Below are 22,322 nucleotides of genomic sequence, written 5' to 3' on the forward strand. Positions count from 1 at the left end.
GAACAGGAAGCTAAGCCTTCTTGCCTAAAAGCCCAAAGCCAATGCGGTGAAATGGAGATTGCGTATGGTGGACACCGAGTGAGAAGATGTAGTACCTCTGAGACATGTTACTTTTACTGGATCCAGAGGGCGTCTTTCAGGACCAGTGTCTCCTGACTGCACTGACCTTTTCCTTTTCCCAAGGCCGCACGAGTACTTAAGCTCATCGGTGGTGAAGACAAATCGGATGAGGTATCGAAGGAGCCTCCGCCCATCTTTCTTTGAGGAGTTCACTGCCTCGTCCCACTGTTTGCTAGTGATGTAGACGGGATAGTTGTTAAGCAACTGTTTGCTCCCCTAAAAAAATAAAAGAGAGAGAGAGCAGAACAGTTTCCTGGTTTTTCAGCAGGCTAACAGGCAGAGAAGATGAAGTCAGTTGCCAAATAAAATAAAACAGAAATTAGGCAGCTGTGAAATGCTGACAGTGAAAACATAGGCTGACGGGAACAAGGACTTGCTCATACTGAGAATGAGCATTAAAAAAAATAAGAAATCATTTGCATTTTCTATAACAAGAACCAGTGAGGTATAATGAACACCTTGAGAGGAAAGAAGCTATTTATAATGTACTTTCGCAGGTAGGTTAAAAAGTGTCAAGATCCAGTGATTGGGAAAGCTATTTAAATATAATTTTCTTTCTTCATCTATTAGAATGTGCAAAAATGTCTTTTGAAGAGTGTGATCAAACAGGCCTTTCAATGGCAGCTGATGGATAGCTACTTCAGACGCTACTTTTTATAATAATTCCATTTACATAATTAACGTATTACCTTTTGTTTAACACCCTTAGAACCTGACAGCAGTTAAGTTGCAGGGGAAACTCTAAAGCAAATAAACAAAAGTTACAAACCCTCAGTTCCCAGAGCAGAGCAGCATGACTATTAATGAATTCTACGTAAAGGCAGATGACAGCTCTGTGAGGTGGACAATTTGCCCCACAAAATCTCTTGGTTGCCGTTTGCTTAGAATACCCAGCTAAGGAAGCCCATAAGCAGGCATTCGCCCTGATAGAAACATCTGGCTTTCTGTGGAAGCTTCAGGTGGGGTTCCTCCATGAGACGATCAGTACAATGGCTTGCACTCAACCGCCTAATCTTTTCCTGCAACCCACAGTTACAAGGATGTGCTATGACTATGTTATTGGACACACTCTTAGGGAACAGTTGAAGAGAAGCAGCAGTGAGGTCCACCAGGCCTGGCTCAAACAGCCTGTGTGACTCAGAACGCAGCCCAGCATCCGCAGCAGCAGATTAAGGTTCCATGCTGGACACTAACTGGTTCCTCAGCAGACAAGTCAAAGCAGAGAAGGTTCCATGTAGAAAGCTAATATACAAAACCAGGGGGTGCTGGGCCCCCATGAACCAGCCTGGACCTTGGCCTCCCTTTCTTAAACACAACAAGGTAAATCTTGACACACACTAACGATTCAGGTTAACGCTTAACTGCAAGTGGGCCATGCGGCTGTGGAGAAATAGTTATCTCCTGAAGCTCTGGTGTGGGTCTAACTGTAGGTGAGGGACACTGAAGGGAGAACAGGATATTCCAAGCACCTGGAACAAAGTTTCACTCATCTCAAAGGAGCTGAATTGGGTGGCATTTCGAGTCTTTTCGGGAGTTTTGTTTCCTGTACAAAGCGATGAATAGGTGGGCTTTGGGCATTGGAGTTGGAGGCACTAAGATGATGTTACATTTCTTCCTACACTCCCATACAAAGCTGTTCAACCTATATATTTGTAAAAAGTAAACCAATACCATCTCCTGTGGCAAACATGTAGTCTGATCCTAAGGATGCTTGATTGGTAGCAAGACCCACAGAGTTGAATGGGACTTGCTCTCAGGTAAGGAAGATGTCTAGAATTGTCGCTTTATATTTCACAATTTGGGAAGGGGAAAGTGTGTGAAACATTGATGTTTGCTTAACTTTTTCATGTAATGAGCATGCAGCAAATTGCCCTCCTGGTCAGCACAAGATTTAGGTCACTTCGCCTGTGGACATTTAAGCCTCAACCTGTAATGTAAAACCCTATGTCCATATGGCTTTTGGGGGAGGGGTGTTCAGATCTCACCGCATTTTTCCCCCCGGAGAGGATATTAAAGTTGACCTAATTACAAATGGCGCTACTCAAATATCTCCCTCTTTTAACATTCCCACCCCTCAATTATTGTTGAGTGTGTGCACAGTGATCTAATTACAACTTGCTGCACAGCACTCTAGACTTAATGGCACTGATTTCTGTAAGTGGTGTGTTTCTGGACACAATAACCCTTTGTGAAAAGTATGCTGTGTTTTGGCAGAAATTCATGTGATGTAGTTAACCAACTGAACAAAGCACGTTTTAACCTCTGTACCAGCATATGATGCTATCTATCCATAGAGCCAGACAGAGACTTACAAAACAGAATGAAAAACCTCCTAACACAACGTTATGTGGAAATATGTAAAAAAAGGCAATGTTCAGTTATGTGCCTTGTGTTCCGCTTCAGAGAGGCCTCACCTACACTGTCAATTTACAGTGCTTATATATTTTAGCAACTGTCACAGCTTCCTCTAAAAAATCATGTGAACTGAAGTTCAGTTAGATGCCGAGTGTTTGCTGTTGCAGATCCCTCACCTAATTACAATTCCCTACAAAGAGGGAATCACTGTTAAATTAGCCTGTAGAGAGGGCATGGACCAAAGGCTGCAATTGTTCACCACAACACAGCAATGGAAGATGTTTAGCTAGTGCTAACATGCTAGATGTCTCCCATAGCTGCAGTGAAAAGGGCTCATTTCTGTAGGACCATCTCAAATGATGAATTCAGCCAATGGCAGAAGCACATCATCAGCTAATCCTATGTGGAGAGAAGTCCAGATGACAGCTGAAATGGTCACATCAAACTTGTAGTTCACACATGGACTGGGCCTGTAAGTTTTACAGGTACAGTCCAACTTCAGTTTCCAAACATCTCAGCTGCCAAATGGTTTGGAAGTCGAATGCCGAAAACCTGGGAGTGAACGGCTTCCGAGGCGCGTTTTTCATTCCCCCCCCCCCCCAGTGACTTTGCAGCCAGCCCTTGGATTCCCGGTTTTCGAACGTTTTGGAAGTTGAACGGTCTTCCGGAACAGACTGCGTTCGAAAACCGAGGTTCCACAGTAACAGGGAGTAAGTCTCAAGTTTCTAATGCTTGTCCACTGTATGTATAACTTTTAACATCAGCTGGGGCCTATTACACAATAATGTCCACAATGAGATGTTATCATTCGTGTTAAAGTTTATAATGTTTGATATTTTATTATGCTTTTAATTCTGTTGGGAAACCCAGCCAGATGGGCGGGGTATAAATAAATAAATTTATTATTATTATTATTATAGGCCTGGTGGGGGAAGGACATGTAAATGGCAAATCTTGCACCAGGGTGGTATTATCAATGTACCTAGGCTGAGAGTGAATGGTTCTCAGTCTCTTGTAAATGTAGTAATGCACTGCAGAAGATAAACGAGAGTTTTGCTGTTACACTTTTTTTTTAAAGTAAAAGACATATTCATCCAGCATTGCATTATTTCCCTGTGCCCACTTGCCCACTGAAGTAGCCAGGCTCCAGGCACTTCTTATCACCCCTGTACAGTACCTCTGCTGGCTGCTCCGCTGGCTGAGGAATCATAAGCTGATTGTGATGCTGAAGAACAGCCTTCAAGTAATCTAAAACAGTCTGGCAGGGCACTGTAGGAAAAAGAGGGGAAGTGAGTGTACATCTGCTGCTTATTATTAAAAAGGCAAACATATCAGCGAGTCAAACACCATTTCAGAAAATCCCCAGAACAGTTTTGTTTACTCTTCCTTCCTGAGGTTTGCTCCTTTGTGATGTGCGAAGAAACCCTCAGCAGGACAGCCCTCAACAACCCCTCCCGGGATTGTTGCAAGACTAAAGAAATGCCTCCTTTGGAAGAAAGGTGGGGTAAATATTGGACAGAAATGTAAAATACAGGAAGGGCGAGAAGTGAGACTGAGGACACAGGTTACACCAAAGAAATGTACTGGAGTATATTTACGCCTGTCTCGCTGGAATTTGTAGGAGGCTAAAGGAAACTAGCTAAGTAGAGGTTTCCAAAGGGTGGGTGCTACACTCAAAGAGGCCCTGCCATCCTATTTGAAAAGGAGGGAACAGCCCTCTGGACTTGGAAAAAATAGATGTTCCCAGCCAACCTTTCTGTTGAACAATAGTACTGATAGCATGCTAACCCATTTATTTAATCATGAAGGATGATATTTTAAGGACGGAACACTTTGTGTTGGTTACGCTACTGCAAAGTGACAAGTAACAATATGCTGACAAGAAACGTGTTTATTTGGAACTATGCCTCTGCATTCTGGTACATCAAACATCCATGGTGGCCTTGACCCTTAAACCAAACAGCACAAACTGATGTTAACAGGATTTATAGATGGTAGTCATTGGGCCTTGCACCTTATATATCTACAGCGCTAGATGTCTCAAATGGTTCAGTTAGGTTTACCTGGAATGCTCTCCAGTTTCCGTCGGAGTTCCTCGTTTTCTTGTTGCAATGAAATGACCTCCTGCTCCAGCTCTTGGCAACGAGGACAGTAGCCTTCCTCCTCCTCCTCCTCCTCCTCTGGAAGCGTGGAAGAGGACGGGTGGCCATGGGACTCGGAGGTTGCTGGGGATGTCCATCCACCCAACGTGTGCACTGGAGAGGTTGAAAGTGGATCCACGTCGGCCAAATGGCCAAAATCACTCAAGGAGGAAGCATTCTGAGATGGAAAGCTTCCAGAAAGCAAATAGTTTTGAAGGGAATCAGTAAAGACTCTCAGAAAAGCAGAGGTTTGTTGCTTCTTGTGCATGTACTGCAGCTCTAGGTCCAAGTTGTCTGACGCTTGGCTATGGACCATTTTCCCAATCTGGCACTGCTCTGGTCTTTCACTAAAGCTCAGGCTCTCCTGCTTAACACAGGAAACCAAAGACTGAGTGCGGCTGTTGTCCAGAAGTTTCCCACCACAGTTTAAAAGACTAAGAACCCGGCTGCACTGCTGGGCAAAGGCATCCAGAATCATACGGCTCTCTGAAACAGAAAAGGAGACAAATCACAGAAACCCAAAGTAGAGACAGTCTAGTTGGCTAGCTGGATAGAATGAGGAAGTAAAGGTAAAGATAAAGGGACCCCTGAATATTAGGTCCAGTCATGGCCGACTCTGGGGTTGTGGCGCTCATCTCGATTTATTGGCCGAGGGAGCCGGCGTACAGCTTCCGGGTCATGTGGCCAGCATGACTAAGCTGCTTCTGGCGAACCAGAGCAGCACACGGAAACGCCGTTTACCTCCCTGCCGGAGCAGTACCTATTTATCTACTTGCACTTTGACGTGCTTTCGAACTGCTAGGTTGGCAGGAGCTGGGACAGAGCAACGGGAGCTCACCCCATTCGCAAGGATTTGAACTGCTGACCTTCTGATCGGCAAGTCCTAGGCTCTGTGGTTTAACCCACAGTGCCACCCGCGTCCCGAATGAGGAAGTAGATTGCAGCAAAAATCCAGAATACATTATGGATGAAAACAGCAAGACAACATCACACAAACACATTAAATTCACCAAGGTCCTGCATCATCATCATCATCATCATCATCATCATCATCATCATCATTACTGCCTCTCTGCACATGAACCAACCCAGGCCCTGTGTCTGGCACTCAAGGCCCTCCTATTTGTGCCCCTTCTGAAGGAGGTGCAGATGATGGCAACAGAGAACAGGCCTTTTCAGTGGTGCCTCCCCACTTATGGAGTGCTCTCCCCAGGGAGCTATGCTTGGCGCCATCACTACCTACTTTCAGGTACTAAACAAACACATTTTTCTCTAACCAGAAAACTGGCCCTTAATTTGAAGCATTTTAGATATTTGTGGCCCCTTTCAGTTATACCTGCCTTTTATATGCATGGATGTGTTCTTGGCATCCCTCACTCCCCAAATACTTGATGAGGAGAGGTCTGAAGCCTGCTTTCTAAAGGTGGGAAAAAAGCCAAGCAGGTCTCTTATGGGGTGGGAGAGGGGGGGCACATGCCATCTGCAATGCTTTGGTGCAGGAGGACAATCTAAACTTTCAGTAGGGAAGAGACATGTGTGTGCAGAACATCCAGAAGACTAGTGTATTGCATCATCAGCATGTTGGAGAGGAATAATGGAACTTTAAAGACATTATCTCAGCCCATACGGAAGCTGCTTCTCCATGACAAGATCCTGTGTGGCAGAGAAGACTCTTAAATAAGTCAGCCACACAAGTAGGGCTGATCACATAGTTCTTTTGGATAAATAGTTCTCACTTGGTTGGGGAAAGTATCTAAAGAGCATTCCAGAGAGCCAGAGTGATGTGTTGCACAACATGATGGCTTTGGGCTGGGAAGGCTTGGGTTCAAATCCCTGCTTTGGCCATGAAGCTCAACAGGTGGCCTTGGGCAAGCCCCTGTGACTCAACCTCATTAACTTGTTTGCCGCAACGATCACAAGCAAAATAAGGTTATGCACACCCTATATGAAGAAAAAGGACAGGTCACAGATGCGGTAGACAGAAGCATATAAGAGAGGGAACTGTCCCCTTTGCTACCCAAGTGGCAGCCCTGCATGAACATTCAATACATTTCATGCATGCCCTGATCCCCTTGCTGACAATCAGTGTGGTGATGGTCAATTGGCTCACACCAGCACTTGTTCAGAGGGACCAGGGACCAAAGGTGGAGGATACCCAACTGCAAAAATGCCATTTTCGATTCCATTTTACTGAACAAATGGAGATAAGTGTTGTCAGTCTTGCACTCGGATGCAGAACTTTGTAGATCTCACACATCCGCAGCAGTCTAGTCTACAGACTTCTGATGAAAACTTCCTTCCATAGGGAGACATACACCTGTGGGGTGAACAATATGGCTAATGGCTAGTTTGTCCCTCTTACAACCAGTTATTCCTCCAGGCTGCCTTTCCTTCATAACCAAACCCACCCCATGTGAACGCAATGTCTACTTTGGCCCAGGTACCCATCCAGACATAAGACACTGCAGGACCATGGAGAGCTCCCAGGAACTGCAGAAACTCTATTCCTTATTCTAGCCCTGATGGATTCTAAAGCTCTAAGGCCACCACCCAGCATGCTGTCATTTTAGACTCTGGAATATGTCCAGGGGTGCCAACAGATTTGAAGAGTCCAGCACACTGTATGTGGCTTAGGCCCTCCAACCCACTCACCAAAGATGACACAGATTTGCATAACATTCACATTTGCTCTGTGTTATATGCAAATGTGTGTCCTTTTTTTTGCAGGTGGTATTGAGGGCCCAAAAATAAAATAAGTGGTTTCACACATAATAAAATGTCTGGCAGACAGAATGTGAACAAATGAAACTTTCCAAGCTCAGCCTGTTGAATTTCTGCCTGCCACACCGTTGTGAAAGGCAGAAGAACCCTGCTTTCCCTCAATGCCAACCCTAAACCAAAGCCCACCTGACAACAGACAACTCTAAACCCACCCTGGACACATTTGGTGGAAGGAAGCTTCCACAGGAGTCACACAGCACTAGATAATGAGAAAACAGGAAACAAAAAACTAACGAGAGACTCCTGCTAACATCATGATCAGATGATAAAAGAATAATGAAAATGTAAATATCAGTATCAGCCTCAATATAAGGTTGCCTTCCCTCATTATTCACTCACTCCCTTTCTCTTTTGAAAAATATCAAAGGAAGATATTGATTGGAACTTTGTAATTCAAATACACAGCAGTTTTTCATCCGTTTTAATCCTATAATCAGATTCTAGACCTGAAGCTGTATTTACTGTGCGCATTTTAATCAGGATGATCCCAAGTTCTCAGAAGTTCTCTGCCTTTTGTATCTCCCTTGCACCTCCTCCATCCATAGAAGAAGAAGAAACATATGAATGGAGACTTCAAATTACATTATATATGCTGCGTTAAATATTATGATTTTCCCTAGATTGTAGGCATGATCCACTTTTGATGCCGCAAATTTAAATGTAAATGACTTATCACATTTTAAAATCAGGAAAAGATAAATTTATAGATATGGTAAAAGGTAAAGCTAAATGACCCCTGGAAGGTTAAGTCCAGTCAAAGGCAACTATGAAGTGCGGAGCTCATCTCGCTTCAGGCCGAGGGAGCCGGCATTTGTCCACAGAGAGCTTTCCGGGTAGATATAACACCAAATGAGTAAGGAAGCTGTAGCTGTCCTGAGTCTCTTTTATTTTTTACACATTGGAAAAACGATACCGCTTATAGTATCAGACTATGTTGGGTGTGTTCCAACTAATAGCTTAAACCAGGGATGACCAACATGGCACTCTCTAGACACTGTTGGGCTCCAAGGGTGTTTCCAGCCTATTCCTATTTTCAACTGAGATTCAGTCACATGTTGGCAAATTCACACTGCGCCATTATGGTTGACTGGAGGTCCTGCACAAACAACGTGTTTCCCCGTAAGATCAGGCTTTCCGTGATAAGGAAAGGATGGGAAAACACACTGCACAGTGTTGGTAGCACTTGTTTTGACACAAGACCATCTAACCTCCAGACAAACGAATCAGAATAAATGCTCACGAAATAATCAATGCTGTCAAACCTCTCTGCAAAGTCACTAGGGTGGATGTGCAATAAACAGGGCATCTGGAAGAACCCAACTCTCACCAGCTCCACTCATCATGGTAAATGACTGGGGATGACGGGAGGTGAGACCCAGCAACATCTGGAAGTAACCATGTTGGCTGCCCCAGCTCCAATTGTTGTAAATCTTAAAACCCATGTGCATCTCTAGCTATACATTTTGCAGTGGTAGATGGACCTAATGGGCATAAGTCACAGTAAAAGAGCAAGCACGCATGCGCACACACACATATATTTATATGCAGCTTGATATATTTACATTCATTAGCCAGACAATGCATATTTATTTCTTATGAAGCAACCGAGTAGAATATCTGCATGTTTTCTTTTGTAAGAGGGCTTGTAAGAGATTTTATTTGAAGAAAATTGACCAAAGGAAGCCAGAACATTTCCCTAAGTGTCATTTTCTTAGGAACAACTGATTATAGCAAGACTCTTAAATCATGTACCAGTGCATCTTCTCTGAAAACTGCAGGTGCCCAAACAAAATTAGAGCTTGTGGTGGAGAACCTTTTTGTCCTACTGTAGGAATGGCACCAGCTGGTACAATGAAGGAAACAAGGCGGAACTTAAAACAGTCTTGGGTAGTTTCAGCAACATTTTACATACCAAAATCCCTCAGATCTTAGCCTCAACTGGATGCTGGATAACAGTTCCAAATCCAGTGCTATTAACAACTGTGTGGGTGTAAAAGTTCACAAAAAGAACATAAAGAGGCATGGTGTTTATTTACATGCTTGGGTGCACTGTTCTGATTCAAAAGGATTATCTTGCCAAAACTAAAACTGTAAACTGAAGACTGAATGTTCACGTAGGAGAAACCTACAGAGCAGAAGGTTTGAGAGTTAGCCTTTCACTTACTGAAGAGGCATTTTGCAACCCTGCTCAAAACGTGCAGAAAAAAGGCACATTCCTTCTTGAGCTGCAAACTTCAACAAATCAAAGAAAAACTACTTGCACATGGAAAGTTAATACATCAAGCAAGGCTTAGAACCCTTTCACCCAACTCACTAGCCTTCCACGTGCAGGGAAGTTGCATTTTGTTTTTAAACCCCGGGGGACTTTCAAAGAGGCAATCCTTGCGTTGATCGCGGTCTGAAGTCCTACAGCTCAACTCAAGACCTCATGAAAATAGTCTCTTACTGATATCATGAAACAAATAAGCTCAAGGTGGCTTTGCATGTGAAGGCAAAGCAAGCTGGAGATTCACACTTCCTCCTTTTGAGCCTCGGGGGTCATGTGCAAATGGTGAACTTGTGAGTTTCTCATGTAGTACAGTGCTCAAGACATGGAGGCAACTCACAGAGCTCACAGCAGAGAATGTGTACGTATTCCCCTCCATATGTTGCTTCAGAAGAACAAAAGGCAGTCTTGCGCTGAGCAAGAGGGAACCCCAGCTGATGAAGTATCTCAGCCCCAATGACAAAGCATGAAGGTATGTGTGAGTTCAGCAGAAGGGTAAGGAGGAAAAGGGGAAATCATTCTCCCTCCCTCTTATTTGACCTAAGAGTTCTGAAGTACTGGAAGCAGTATGCCTCTGTGCACCAGCTGCTAGGAATAATAAGGGGGGGAAGAGTGTGGTTGCGCTGAGGTAGGTCCTGCTTGAGGGCTTTCTATAGGCATCTGGTTGCCACTGTGAGAACAAGATGCTGGACTAGATGGGGCTTTGGTCTGATCTTTTTATGCTCTTAACATGCAGAGCTGATCTCAGACTTTAAAGGTAAAAGTAAAGGTAAAGGGACCCCTGACCATTAGGTCCAGTCGTGGCTGACTCTGGGGTTGTGGCGCTCATTTCACTTTATTGGCCAAGGGAGCCGGCGTACAGCTTCCAGGTCATGTGGCCAGCATGACTAAGCCGCTTCTGGTGAACCAGAGCAGCGCACGGAAACGCCGTTTACCTTCCCGCCGGAGCGGTTCCTATTTATCTACTTGCACTTTGACGTGCTTTCGAACTGCTAGGTTGGCAGAAGGGACCGAGCAACGGGAGCTCACCCCGTCGTGGGGATTCGAACCGCCGACCTTCTGATCGGCAAGACCTAGGCTCTGTGGTTTATCCCACAGTGCCACCCGCGTCCCAACATCTCAGACTTGACACCTGGCTAACTAGCAATAGGGAGAAGTGCAGCTACTCTTAGCTTTTTCAACATGCATGCTTATTTTACATGGCGTTAGTTGGTGGCAAAGGTGTGGATCTGACCTCAGATGCCACTACAGCCCTGTTAACTAGGCAAGTGCAGAAGCTGTCATAAAAGACAGATGGTGTGATACAACCATGTGTCCAATGAACATTCTGGTATGGTAACAGTACTAACTTAGGGTTGAGGCAGAGGCGATATTTGTCATGTGGTTTGCCATTTCTGTGGTTTAACAAATAGCCAGAAAGAGGTTGCGTAGGAGAGATCAAGCCAGATCAGGACCACGGAGAGAGAAAGGCTTTAACCCAGTGTCTCAGCTGGAATTACCTTGCATGCTTGCAGTTTGCAATGAGAGGAAAGTTCCCATTGGCACCATATTGCAAACATACAGGGGGATTCGAACTAGAACCCCAATCTCCTTGTCCCAATCCAACCTGGCACCCCACAAAAGGAAACATGAGATGACTACAGTCACAGGGATTGTCTTTCAAGAAGCTGCATTGGGTTCATCTAGCTCATGAGTTATCCGCACTTCCTAGCAATGCCCCTCTAGAATTTCATGTCGCAGTCTCTCATTGGGAGATTCCAGCGATTGAAGCTGGGATCTTTGGCATATGAAACAAGTACCTTTGCCACTGCCCTCCCTGCCCTGCCCACTTCTAGGTAAGCAGCAGCAAGGCCCTTATTAGGAGGGCAGATCTATGCCTATATGGCCACTTTTGAAACTGACTCAGCATCTCATACGAGCTTTTGGCCATCGGCCACTGGAAAGACAGGAAACAAATAGTACAGCAAACAGCATATAAAGTAAAACATACAACCCAGCTATAATGCAAGGTCAACAAACTGGGAATAAAAATCACTGGGTGATGGGGTTGCTTAGTGTCATTCGTTAAGACAGGCCTGTAACGTCAAACCATATTTTGTGCAACAGCTCTGTGGAATGTTTGAACAGGGTGCACACACCCTAAAAACTAACGTTGTTGTTGTTTAGTCGTTTAGTCGTGTCTGACTCTTCGTGACCCCATGGACCAGAGCGCGCCAGGCACTTCTGTCTTCATGCACAAGTCCAAATTGTGCCATCAGTTCTCTTCCCTCCTCCCTTCAAAAATATTTTTGAATCTACCTTGTGATTTGGCCTTGCGTGCATTGGATTTTGTGCAGGCAGACCCTGTGCAAACATTACAGTGACATGGGCTCTTCTGGAGGTGCTGGAGATAGGACAAAAGTGGGAACGACAGAAGGGGCAATCTCTGCCTCTCACCATGCATACAAAGAAGGTAGGGGAGAGCAACTTCTGAAACGCACACTAATCCATCACCTGAAAAAATCACAAGGTATCCCTGCTTCAGCTCCAAAACCAAGCTCTCCCTATTCTTCAGGTCTGTGTAACTACTCTCCCTGTGGGTTGGTTTTCTGGTGCCAGCAATGGTTTTATATAATTAGGTAACTCTCTGCCTGAAGTGACTAAAACGTTTGCATTGTTAACAAGCCTCGTTTTGTATACAAGTCATTCTTCCTTGAAAAACAATCCTGCAATGCTGAAACATCCGTGTCCCTTCAGACACACACACACACACACTGAAAATTTTTAACAGCAGTTGTACAAAAGTGAAAAATCATAACAGCAACTTCAATATTCAGCTGGTGTGCTGCTGTTTTGCTGCTACTTTCCACAGCAGCTCTGCATATCTCTTACCTAAGCGCACCTTCCATTCTCTTAGACTAATAATGCAATGACATTCTGTATCCAATCATATTTACCAGACAGTTAAATGCCTTCTGAAGGGCATTCCAATTCTGCAAAGACAGCACTGGTGTTTTGATAATGAAACAATATTCTGATCCCTCCTTTCAACCCAGTCAATCTGAACTCCCTCGAGGACATGAAAAGCAGAATAGAAATAATTTACAAGTTTAGAAGACCTGTTTATTTAATGTACATGGGGGGATCTACACAGAAGATGTGACAGCGAATGCGGATATTCAGAAAGCTTTATTGGCAGGGCAGAAAGAATAATCACATTTTTAATCATTTGCTTTTTCCATTCTGCAAATCAAAGAGATCTTCATGGGATCTGCAGGAACTGAAGAAAGCAATGAGCTATATGAACTTCATAACTGTTGAAAATGTTTGCAGCTTTTTGCAAAAATTATTGGGAACTGTAGCATGATGAAAGTGCAAAGAATGCTTGCCAATCACCCTTGAACTGTGATTCTGTTGGGAAAGAACGACTATTACACCAGTTTATATCTGTGGTGTAGATACTCCCTGCGAGAACAAGAGAGGAAATTGATAGGACTGTAAGCAACAGAGTGGGTTGCACACAGATCTCTGGAATGTGATGGTGTGATGTGACACAGCTCTTTGAATTCCATGTCTTGGTCCTACCATGTGTAGAACACCCTGAGCGATCTAGGACGTTCTTCACAGCACACACATACTGCACTCACATGAAGAACATCACTTCCGATGGTAAGAGCTGTTTGGCAGTGGAACAGACTCTCATGAGTGCTGGTAGCTTCTCCTTCCTTGGAAGCTTTCAAGCAGGGGTTGGATGGGAAAGGGTTTGGGGTACACCTGTGTAGCAGAGTGAGAGGTGGTCCCCCTCGCAGAGCAGTCTCACACCACAGGGCAATATGTGCATGCACATGGGCAGGCAAATCACAGGACTGCTTATTGTCAACCTCCCTTCCAGTCAGGCAGTGAAAAACTCCTCCATATTATTAGCCCCACCATAATGGTTAGTTCCTTCACACAAACTCCCCAGGGGCAAGCAAAGGAGGCCGATCACAGCACATACAGCTTGCACACTAAGGGAGGGGCATCTGATGGATGCAATGAATTTGAAGGAAGCAGCCCTTTAAAAAACCACATTGCATTTGCTGGAAAAAAGGCAAGCAGCCATCAAAGCGACCAAACCAGGCTTTCATCCCCCCCCACCCCACCCCACTGCATTCTCCTATATAAATAAATAAGCAAAGGCTGTGTCAAAATGAACAGATGAGTTGAGATGCCCATTGCTATCAAAACCAGATGGTTGCCTCCCAGTATTCAGCCTGCTCAGTCAAACCCTGACTATTTTCTTGGACCCTCAGTATATAAAACGGGGATGCTGTTATTTGTGATGGCAAACAAAAGCAATCATGCCTGCCAAGCACATACTATAACAGTCAGCCTTTCAGCTCTGCTAGACAGAAAGTAATTAGAATGCTTTTAATGTCCAAAAGAATGATGCTGATAGGCTGCCACAGATGTGTAGATTTATGAATATTTATACGGTGGTTTATAGCTGACACTTTTATCAGTTGAAGAAGATAAAATATCTGCCTGACTCAAAAGCTTGACAGTCAGGTTAATAAAATCTCATTAAAGAGAATGACCTATGCAATTATATAGGATTTATTGTAATTCATTTTTGATTGTAGTCTGCTTAAAGATGCAATTTCCCATTTCCTGGTGCCAAATTTAGGCTGCATATCAAGAACTACGTGAGCTCTAACACCAAGCCATCAGTAGGAAAAGGAGAACAGAGAGAGGGATAGAGAGAGGGAGAGATGCAATTAACATCTTAGTAGGTTATACCTTGAGAGAGAGAAAATATTTTGATCTACATCTCAGTTAACACTCCCACACCAAGGCTCAATAAATTTATTTATATATATGTATATATTTTTTAAAAAATCAAAATCTACATGCACACATCTATTGGGGGGATTTTTTTAAACAGCCTGTTTTCTGCTAATGGGCTGCATCTAGAGTCTGTACATTTTACAGAAAGCAAGTCACAGAAGAGTGAGCTGTCACTCCGATGGTCATTTGTGTCCTGTGTTTTTTCTCACCTCATTGGAGAAGCAGTGTGCCGCTCTCATCCAAAAGATCGGGTCACAAAAAAGCAATAATCTTGATCACAAAGCAGCGGCAATAAGAAATTTCTACCAAATGCTAACCCATTTTCAACAGAAAGGTTGAGGCAGGGCATGGAAAACTTTGTTCAGAGGGTGTCTTAGGTTTTTTTTTATTTTTTAATGTTTATCTAGCAAGAGTATCTACAACAGTTATTACAAAATGAAGAAAAAGTCCCCTTTGGGGGCATTAGTCATATGTGCATGATGGAGACAAAAAGTAATATAAGGAGCCTTTCGTATGAGCCTGTACTGTACAGTTAGGCCATGTTGAGATTTTTTAAATGCAAGGGGTTGGATTAGATGACACTTGGGAATGGCTTCCAACTCTACAATTTTCTGATTCTATGACTGTTCCTGTTGGTAGAATCTCTCCAAGGATTCAGGCTAAGCTCATCCCTATTTCCCAAGAACCGTTTAAGATCTATTATTATAATCATTTACAAGAGCACAGCTTAGTTTCTGCTTTTGTCAGCTCCTCCCAAACCTTGAACCCTTTGACCTTTTTTTTTTACATCCATATTTTCAGTTCTATCCTATTACTCACCTGAAGGTCGACTGCGCATCAGGGGAGTTAATTTGTTAAATAAGGTCCAAAGCAAGATATGCAAGCAAGCTTGTGTTTGTACTTTTGGTAACGGATGAGCATGTTTAGCCTGGAAAAGAGAAGATTAAAGCAGACACAGGATAGATGCTTTTAAATATCTTGAAGGAGCAGACATAATCTGTCACTCCTGAGATGGGTTCAGACTGCAGGGAAGCAGAATCTGGCTGAACATTAGCAGAAACTTCCTAATGGGAATAGCTATTTAACAGTGGAAGAGGCGACTTCAAGAGTAGGTTGTCCTTCTTGGGAAAAACTGAAGGAGACCCTGGACACCTGGATGCTGTAATTGCAAGATTCCACAAGACCAGACCTGATACGTATCAGAATGAGTGGGGAGGCGACTCCCAGGCATCAGAGTAGATCCTGGTAGAGGAAGCGAGATAAACTTGAATGGGAAAAAAAGCCCAGTCCTTCAGCTTTCCCCTGGTTGGCTCTCTATGGCAGTGCTTCTGAAAATGTGAGTGGGTCCTCTTGGGGACGTGGAGATGGTCCAAGACTCCTAGAAGGCAGGTGCAAATGGTTTTTTTTGGGGGGGGGGCGCACAGGGGGACATGGAAGGAGGAAGTCACACAGCCAACAGAGAGCCTTTTCCTGCTACCTCCCAGACTGCTTTGCTAACCATGGGAAGTAGCAGAGATGAGCAGGCATCAGATGAGGACTTCTGGCTTCCTTCTTCCTCTCCTGCCTCCTTTCCAGGCTGGTTTTTGGAGGGAATCGGAGGCCCAGCCTGCATACTATATGTTTAAGGCAGTATTATACCACTTTAAACAGCCATGGCTTCCTCCAAAGAATCCTGGGAACTGTAGTTTGACAAGGGTGCTGTTAGGAGACCCCCTACAACTGTCACAGTGGTTTAACTATCAATCCCTTTCCCCAGGGAACTCTGAGAATGGTGGCTCTGTGAGGGCAATAGGGGGTCTCCTAAGAACTCTCAGCACCTGTAACAAACTACAGTTCCCAGGAGCCATGACTGTTTAAAGTGTTCTGGTGCTGCTTTATGTGTATAGTGCAGATGGGGGCATGTAGCGGCCACCTAGTCCACTTCTAACACAGTGCCCCCAAGCCACAAATTCTTACAACCACTTGTTTTGCAAAGATTTGGTACACTTATCTGACAAATAGTTGGGGTTGGGCACACGGTTGAGAAAGCCTTTTCCAAGCTGAGTGAAAACGGTCCAGAATCCTGCTCAGCAATTAATATCGTGGAAGGGAGTATTGTGGACGGCAGCAAGGACTGGTCAGAGGAGACCAGGGGTAGGGAACTGAGGGGGCACACTCCCTTTTGGGGAATATGGGCACCCACTGTCCCTACCTTCCACTGGTAAACCATAACCCCCCCCCCAGGTCCGAGCTTCCATTAAAAAAAGAGAAAAAGTTTCTAGCATTTGTAATATTTTAGGTAGGAGACAAAATGTGCACACAGCATTCTCAATTTTTTTTGGTGAGAAACTACGGTAATCTGCAGATCAAACCTATCCATTCTGAAGGAAATCAGCCCTGAGGAAGGAGAGATCCTGAACCTGAGGCTCCAATCCTTTGGCCACCTCATGAGAAGAGAAGACTCCCTGGATGTTGGGAAAGATCCACACACAAGGAGAAGGGGACGACAGAGGACGAGATGGTTGGACAGTGTTCTCGAAGCTACCAGCATGAGTTTGACCAAACTGTGGGAGGCAGTGGAAGACAGGAGTGCCTGGCGTACTCTGGTCCATGGGGTCATGAAGAGTCGGACACGACTAAACGACTAAACAACAACAACAAATCTGCTGCTCACCTTGAGTGTTTTTACTCTCCCACTCCTGAAAAATGCCTGCTGATGCCCTTCCTGGGCAGCAACCTTCCTAAGGCCACATGCCCAGGGGGGAAAGCAGGTGGAGCAACAAGTGGGCTAGTTTCAATGCACATTCACACACCCCTTTCTATCCTTCATCACACAGGTGAGCAAAAGGCACTGTCAGAGTTCAGGAGGCATTTCGGCCAGAGAAGAGGGCAAAGCAGGGTCTGTGAGGGGCATGGCTTTGGAAGAGAAGGTGTGGGATAGAGATAGAGGCACGGAGGACTGCATTTTGACCCTCTGGCCTGAGTTTTCTCACCTCTAGATTAAGTCCTGCTGCTACAGTCCCCCTCCGTGCCCTTCTTCCCTCTGGGCTAGCAGCTGTGCAACAAGAGGGAAAATGGTGATACTGAACACAGCGGATTCAATCCAGATGCGGATCTCAACACCAGGAAATGTTCCCCACAATTAGGATCTAAAGCACCCCTCAATCTGTAGGGTGTTTTGTGCAATCCCTCCCAACAGAAGGCTGGCTGACAGGTAACTTGCAGTCCCCAGAGGCTACTCCCTAGCTTTTCCCAATTTATTCATTTATAAAGGAAGAGAGGCTGAGGGTCAGTCTAGAGTCTCTGGCTCGTAAAACCCTTTATGCAAATCCTTGGAGAGGGTGAGTAGGATGCAGGCTGTGGTTATTCATCAGCAGGCTTAAGGTGCTTTGTGCAGGGGCAGAGACTCTCTTTTCATTCTGCTATATATTATCGATGTTTGCCTTCCGGCACTGGAAATTTTAAACCAGTTCTGAGGCTGAGCAAATGTGAAAAGCTTCTGAAGGGTCGTAGGTTTGAGATGAAGTTGGGGAGGGAGAGGAAGACCTTCCCTCTAATATTTTAAGAACCCACCCATGTGGGATACTCAGAGTTATCACCAACCACAGTTTTGAACCTTCAGCTTCACTGATCTCTCTTTCACGCACCTTCTGTCAAATTATAATCACTTTCCCCCTCTCCAGCTGAGGGGATGCAGCTATATCCAAAGAACCCTACAGCTTTTAATAGCAGGACAAGCAACTCAAAGCCCAACAGCCAAGATGGATCATAGTCAGCTTGCCTAACGCTTTGTCAGCTGCAAGGCCGTTTGCAAGGGATGTCCATCAACATGCAACTCAGCAGCGACATGACGCCTAAACGCAGAGGTGACCTCCTTGGTGTGTGAACCAATGGCACCAGTTCCTGGTGTAGGGCAGTTGCCAAGAGCATTAGCTAGGGGACTTCCAGTTCCCATCTCACCTGAACAATGAATTATTCCTCTCGTTCTCAGTTCCCTCTCTGATCTGCAGTACTGTACAGGGACCCTTGGACCAGCCTATACTGTTGCAAGCGCAGGAATCAATGCCTAGGGGCCAAGGTCCCTTCAACACCCCCCAATAAAATATTAGAGGGAGCCAGACCCCCTCCGAGTTGATGGGCATTGACATTCAAAGGGTGTGCCTGCACCGCACCATGTGATTGATTATGCGCATCATGTGATTGATTATTTCCTTCAAGTTGACACCCCTGGTTGCAAGCGTCGTTAAAGTGATGGCTAGCGATCACTCTGAGCACTGCAAACGCGCTTCTCCCCCTACAAAACGGATTGTCGTGCGCTCTGCACATGCCCAGAGGCACCCTTGCTACTTTGCACAGCGCCCTTCAGAATAAGCTTGGGCGTGTGTGTCTGGGTGTTAGAGGGAGGAAGCTGAACTTCTCTCCCCGCGAAGGCGTGCCAGAAGAGGCACCACACGCCCACGACCCTGGCCAGCCCCCTCGGCCAAAGTTGGTACCTGCGCTGAGCTCCAGGCTGCCGCTTCCCTCGTTGCTGCTGCTGTTGCTGCTGCTGCTGCTTGCTGCCCCCTGGTGGCCGTGGCCGTACCTGGCCGACGAGGACGACGCCGCTGCCTGGTGTCCCAGCTGCGGAGCCGGCGTCCGGGGCGGGTGGCCCTGCGAGGCTCTGGCGCCGGGGTAGGAGCCGTGCGCCTGGTAAGGCAGCGGGTGCTCGCTGAGGGACGACGACGACGAGCCGACGGCGGGCAGCGGCTGGAAGTGCTGCTGCTGCTGCTGCCCGACGCCCGCCCTGACCTGAGGGATCTCCACCATGGTGGGTCTCTCGTAGCGCTTGCTCAGCGCCGGTCTCCGGCTGCTGGGGAAGGTCTTGAGGGCGCTGTAAGGGCTGCGCTGCTGCTTGTAGATCTTGGCCACGCTGGGGCCCTCCTCCGCCACCGCCTGCATCGCCTCCTCCATCGGCAGCGCCCGCTCGCCCGCGCTCTCCAGAGCCCCGTCTGCCGCCGCCGCCGCCGCCTTCGCGCTCCGGAGCCCCGTCGTGCGGCGCTGGGGGAGACGCGGGCGGGCGGGCGGGCGGGGGGAGTTGGCGGCTGATTGACAGGCGGCCTCGCCAATGCCTGGAGGGAGAAGGGCGGCGAGGAGCAAGCGAGGGAGCCCCCACCCCGCCCCGCCCGCTAATGGGAACGGCCCGGGGTGGGGAGGCGGGAGCGCCTCAGGGAGCGCGGCGCTGCTGGCTGCGCCTCAGGCGGCGGGGGCGGCGACCGCTTTGCCCAAGAAGCCCGCGGGGGCGCTCGTCGGGCGGGCCACGACGAACCCGCTCCGTTCCCTCTGGAGTCAGGGCGCCGCCGCCGGCGCCTCCTGAGGCAACTCCGCTGGACTCCCGCGTCAAAGCGCGTCTCGGCTGGCGCAGCGCGGGAACTTTCCCGCGCTCCAGGCAGGCACGTTTCCTCAGAGACGGCGGGGGTGGGGGAGGGGCGGGCTGAGTTTAAGGGCGCAGAGGAATCCTGAAGAGGGTCCCCGCCTGCGCCCTCGCGCGCAACTTCTTCGCGTTCAAGCGGGAAAAGGAAGTTTGACTCCTCGAGCTGCCGCCCCTTATGAACGCGTGTTTCGGTGGTGTGGAGGTGGTGGGAAAACACGGGTCTCGTTTCCCCCTCAGGGGACCGGGATCACGCAGGCATCTTCCCGACGACCTACTTGCCATTCACCCCGGAGCCTCTCGCGTCTCTCTCACCTCTCCTCCCCCCGCTCTCCCGCCTCGATTTCGCGCCCCTCGCCTCCCCTGTTAGCGATGGGATGGAGGCCGCCGAGAGAGAAAAGTATTCGGGGGGTCCAAGGGAACCGCCAGGGCCGCCGAGAGCGCGGCGCAGAGGACATTTTGTTTCCCATTATGCCCGAGCCGTTTCCTGGCGAAATCGGAGAGGCGGCGGGGCTGTAACTCAAGCATGTCAGATTTCCAGGAATCCGAGAGATTAATCACGTCACTCGACGTGATTTGCACAAAAGGAGCAGGAGGAGGGGGAGAAGAAAGCGCGCTCGTCTGCCTTGGCCTGGCCAGGCGAGGCGGGTTTGGATTTGGTCTTTTCTTTCTTCCGAAACTCTCTTGGCTGGGCGGGACACGTGTCTGCCTGGACCCCCGCGCGGATCAGGCCCAACTCCCAAGACCCGAAAAGAAGAAGCATCGGCTCTCCGGATTTCTTTGCTGAAGAATAACGGAGATCTCTCTATATGCCTGTTGTCTTTGTCCAGGGAGTTTTCTTGGCAGGGATACTGGAGTGGCTTGCCGGTTCCTGCTCCAGGTGGATCACGTTTGGTCAAAACTCTCCACTATGACCTGTCCATCTTGGGTGCCCTGCACGGAATAGCTTATAGCTTCTCTGAGTTATTCAAGCCCCTTCGCCACAGCAAGGCAGTGACAGTGACAAACCTAGACAGCATCTTAAAAAGCAGAGACATCACCTTGCCAACAAAGGTCCGTATAGTGAAAGCTACGGTTTTCCCAGTAGTGATGTATGGAAGTGAGAGCTGGACCATAAAGAAGGCTAATCGCCGAATAATTGATGCTTTTGAATTATGGTGCTGGAGGAGACTCTTGAGAGTCCCATGATCAAACCGAGCCATTCTGAAGGAAATCAGCCCTGATTTCCTCACTGGAAGGACAGATCCTGAAGCTGAGGCTCCAATACTTTGGTCACCTCATGAGAAGAGAAGACTCCCTGGAAAAGACCCTGATGTTGGGAAAGATGGAGGGCACAAGGAGAAGGGGACGACAGAGGACGAGATGGTTGGACAGTGTTCTTGAAGCTACCAGCATGAGTTTGACCAAGCTGTGGGAGGCAGTGGAAGACAGCAGTGCCTGGCGTGCTCTGGTCCATGGGGTCATGAAGAGTCGGACACGACTGAACAACAACAACATAGCAGCTCCAGCCTGGGGAGAGATGGCCCAGGGAAGAAAAGGAGCCAGACCCAAACGCAGGCTCTCCCGATTTTCAGCCACTCAGTCTCATGTGCATGGTCTGCATTATCATTTCCTGTCTCTACACGGGGGGTGCCAACTTGAATAAAATATTGGGGGGCCCAGGGAAGCCCTGCCTTGCATAATCAATCACATGTCACAGTGCACACACACCATTTGAATGGCAATGACCATCAAATTGGGGGCGGGTGATGGCTCCCTCAAATATTAGGGGGCCCGAAGAGACCCCTCGCGCCCTAGGAGTTGGCTCCTATGCTCTGCACTTACGCACTCAAACATCCCTCCACCTTTATTTCACTGCTTTCATTTATCAGGTTCACAATTAGCCCCTTGGCTTTTGAAAGTCAGACCACGGGCAGCCCGACTCCTTGTGTTATTCCAGGTGTTGCCCCGTGGAGTTTGCTAACCTGCTTCTGTGGTGGCATCTCATAGGAACGTAGAAAGTGGCCTCACATGGAGTCAGACTGCTGGTCTGTCTGGCTCACTATTGTATAGTGGAGGCTCTCTAAGCTTTCAGAGGGGTGGGATCTCTTCCAGCCCCACCTGGAGATGCCTGGGGCATTCTCCATGCAATGGGGATGCTCTAACACTGAGCTGTGGTCCTTCTCTTGGTTCAGCTAATTCTAGTGGTGCAGCAATGCTAGTACATTTGCAAAACTAAGCAGGGACTGGTGTGGTTTCAAATTGGATGGAGGAACCACATGTTGAGATTCTTGCATTGCAGGAGGTTGGTCCCTTCCAATTCTATGATTCCTCTGGATCTAATGGAACAATTGAGCTGTAGCCCTTCTCTTGGGTTCATCTAATTCCGATTCCTCCAGAACTTATGGAAGAATTGATTCTGCTCATTTAGGTAAAGGTAAAGGGACCCCTGACCATTAGGTCCAGTCGTGACCGACTCTGGAGTTGC

The 22,322-nt window shown here is 47.1% G+C and overlaps 1 protein-coding gene across 2 annotated transcripts in view; it reads right to left on the reverse strand.

Moving 5' to 3' along the window:
* Window positions 1-20,441, reverse strand: part of BEND4 (BEN domain containing 4) — a 29,795-nt gene extending 9,354 nt beyond the window's left edge. Inside the window, exons 1-4 of one of the 2 annotated variants that reach the window (XM_028743750.2) lie at window positions 18,942-20,440; window positions 4,539-5,102; window positions 3,653-3,744; window positions 96-336 (exon numbers count right to left, since the gene is read on the reverse strand). In XM_028743750.2, coding sequence (XP_028599583.2) covers window positions 96-336; window positions 3,653-3,744; window positions 4,539-5,102; window positions 18,942-19,398 — 1,354 coding nt within the window. In that variant the 5' untranslated portion in view covers window positions 19,399-20,440. Of the gene's footprint in view, window positions 1-95; window positions 337-3,652; window positions 3,745-4,538; window positions 5,103-18,941 lie in introns of both variants that reach the window. The other variant, XM_028743749.2, reaches the window with a different exon arrangement.
* Between the last annotated feature and the right edge of the window lie 1,881 nt (window positions 20,442-22,322).

The sequence above is a fragment of the Podarcis muralis genome, chromosome 9 (genome assembly GCF_964188315.1).
Source record: "Podarcis muralis chromosome 9, rPodMur119.hap1.1, whole genome shotgun sequence".
NCBI classification, from domain to species: domain Eukaryota; kingdom Metazoa; phylum Chordata; class Lepidosauria; order Squamata; family Lacertidae; genus Podarcis; species Podarcis muralis.